Raw genomic sequence first — 3152 nt, forward strand, 5'->3', positions numbered from 1 at the left:
CTTACTGCTCCTACCACCACAGTACATTTTTGTCACAATACTTCTATTTAGTTAAATCAGTCCTGTATATGAAATTCAGATTATAATAAGGGATTATCCTACATATATAATTAATAGGGGCCAGAGAGACCTTTGCACTGTGAACAGCATTTCAATGTGGAGTCGTAATTGAAATGGTGTTACATACCTGCATATCATCATGCTCAAGACATGACAGCTAGCACTATATTTCAGCAATATTCACTGCTATCTGAATCAGTCTAAACAAACCACACACTGAAATTCCTTTTCATATATTTGTCATTGAAAACTATCTTGCAAAAACCTATTTGCTGTGCATGATTTCTCTTGCCAAGAGAAATGTAAAATATACCATCAAAATATTATAGCGAGTGATGGGTACTTTGGGTTTAGTTCATTTTCATAGGAATTCCAGAAGGCTACTTCTACAGATGAAGGAAAAGTTTAATAACTACCAGGCACGTACCTCTCTTCTATTGTTGGCTTTCATCTTCCAGCTAAGTAATGACCAGAGTGATAAACCTTGGAAAAACCTATGAGATACAGTCTATAGAGTTGTTTTCAGAAAACCGTGGTGCAGCAAGTTAACAGTTCAACCTGTTTCCCCAAAGGATTACTTCAACACTGTATTTTAAAAACTAAGGGCTGTTCTCCACAGTGCAGTGAGCACCGCTGTTTTGTCCAGTCATATTTTGGCAGCTATTCAGACAAGACTTCCTTTTTTAAATTGGATTTACTCACCTTTAAGTTTGTGATTGTCGTTTTATTTTTTTCCATTGAAATAATAAACTTTGCATTAAGGTCTTTCTCCCTGAAAGAAAAATGAGACTTGAGTATGTTAAACAAATAAAACATATCACAATAATTCACAGTCACATTTCCACTCAACACACTGCTTGTCACAGTCAATTATCAAGTGAATTCATTTTTACGTCATTTTTTAATTGTTGTGACCACTGTTTATTTATTGCTATGGGATATATTTGAAGTACTTGGGCTTGCCTCCAAAACCCTTCATCTAGAAACAGAGCAGCAGCTTGTGGAAAGCCGCTTCAGAAGTTTGACTCTGCAAGTCAATTAAGTGGTTTATTCTTAATCTGAAGTACTCTGATCCAAAACCCAGTGAAGTCAATTATGTGGCTCTAAGGAACTGCGAAACAGAACATTACAAGATAAGCCCCAGCTTCTTCCCATCATTCTAGTAGCAGTAGTTCCCATTTACCCATATGGCCTAGGTAATAGGGACTAAATATTTAAACCACAAAACCCCAGTATTTTAAAACTCTCTTAGAAATGAGGTACCCAACATGTTTTTTGAGCTGTGATGCATCATGGCAGGGCAGGAGAGAGGCTCTGCTACTAAGGGAGAGTTACACAGGTTTGTTGCTTCCCAGTGCATGATTCCAGCAAGAAAAAAAGTCCAGTTCTGCAGCAGTGCTTTCACGCACCCGCAACTATTTCACATCAGTTGTTTCTGACTGTTTTCAAAACTACAATAAAAAAATCGTTAGCTTAGTGCCTAAAACCAGCATGTATCAACCTGCTTGCTAGAGATGGGATTTCATTATAGTTAGTCGTAAGAGTAATACAGGCTGCTCTTGAATGACAACCTTGAGCATAACATCTCCTGTGTTATTAAAAACACGCACATGAAAAAAAGAGCCAGAAGAGGAAGACTGCTATATATACACCATACAAAACCTCGCTCCCCAAATGCTAACAGGCACGCCTGTTCCAAAACCATCTGCTACATCACCTGACAAACTGGCAGGCCCGACTGGTGCAAAGGAAAGCAGAGGACTTTATTGTGCTGCTTTACCATATTGCACAGTATCTCAGCAATAACTGGATATCCGCTTGCACCAAGCAAAAAATGGAAAAGAGAAACTTCTTCCTACTAACGGGAGACCCGAGTTCAGGATTTTAGTGTGACATTTTCTTCCTCGTGGTGCACTGGATCACCCAGCTCTATGGTTCATCAGCTGACTGTGCAGCTACCCTCTATTCACATTCAGTTTTTCAGTAGAAATTCTAAAGAAAAGCAAAAACCCATTTTAAAATCTACATTAATGAATAAAGATCAGGCAAATAAAAGTGCTTATTTAAATATCAACACATTAAGTTATTTTCTAAGCTAATAAAATACATAATTGTAATAATTACAGCATTAATTAGATAACTGAATTTAGATCTACCATAGAAAAACATTAGAGGCATGCCTTAAGAGATGCCTCTTAGTCATTTCCATGTCATCCTTAGTAGCTTTGACTACGTCTACACTCAAGAGACTGAAATACTAAAATACAGCTACGGGTAATAAAGAGGGAAATGGAGAAGTTTCCAATGGTATTTTTTAGTAGGAAGTAGATTTTGGCATCGCAGTAATGCACAGCCTGTGGATGGCTACCATTCATCCTGCTTCCTCAACAGTCTCCACCTGTCTGTAACTACATGCAAAGGTGTAATAAGTCATGTGGCCCAATTAAATGGTCTATCTTACTATGAAAATTTATATCAAATATAATTTGTAACCTGCTTCCTCTAGGAAGTTTGGAAGGACTCTAGGCGGGAAGAAGTTTGGGCCAGAATTATTGCTTTTTTGTCTGGATTTCTTCATGCTTGAGGAGCATGAGAAGAAATAATGAAATATGTTGGTGCTTTCTTTCCCAGACCTATCCAGCTCTCCATATTACAAAACCTAAAGCTACTCAGTAATGGAAAACCGATACAAAATGTTTAAAGTCTAAAACCCATATATGAACTCCACAAAATTCCAAGAAGCCCATAATCATTAATTTTTGTGATAACACTGATAATAAAATTACTAAACATTATTAAAGAATGAGGATTTCAAAGTAAAAAAAAAGGCCTTGTAAAGCACTAGCCACTAAAAAAATTCATAAATGGAATTTTGCATTTTTGTAGGGGAAAGGACAGGGAGATGACAACCTGACACAGGACTACTATGATCAGAATCAGTAAGCCAACCTGAGAGAAGTGAAAAGAATTAACAGGAACCAAATGCTAAAGCTTCATTTTAATATGAGACAGCCAAGTATAATTTATTGTACACACAAAGGATTTGAGAGGATGCCATAAACAATTGCTTGCATGATGCCAGTTACGTCCAG

At 37.1% G+C, this 3152-nt stretch overlaps 1 protein-coding gene across 2 annotated transcripts in view; it reads right to left on the reverse strand.

The window, feature by feature from the left end:
• Positions 1-3152, reverse strand: part of KIF16B (kinesin family member 16B) — a 129303-nt gene that overhangs the window by 125032 nt on the left and 1119 nt on the right. For both annotated transcript variants that reach the window (XM_009328728.1, XM_009328727.1), the window contains exon 2: positions 763-832. In XM_009328728.1, the coding sequence (XP_009327003.1) occupies positions 763-798 (36 nt within the window). In that variant the 5' untranslated portion in view covers positions 799-832. The remainder of the gene's footprint in view (positions 1-762; positions 833-3152) is intronic.

Source organism: Pygoscelis adeliae, unplaced genomic scaffold, assembly GCF_000699105.1.
Source record: "Pygoscelis adeliae isolate BGI_AS28 unplaced genomic scaffold, ASM69910v1 Scaffold16, whole genome shotgun sequence".
Classification (NCBI taxonomy): Eukaryota; Metazoa; Chordata; class Aves; order Sphenisciformes; family Spheniscidae; genus Pygoscelis; species Pygoscelis adeliae.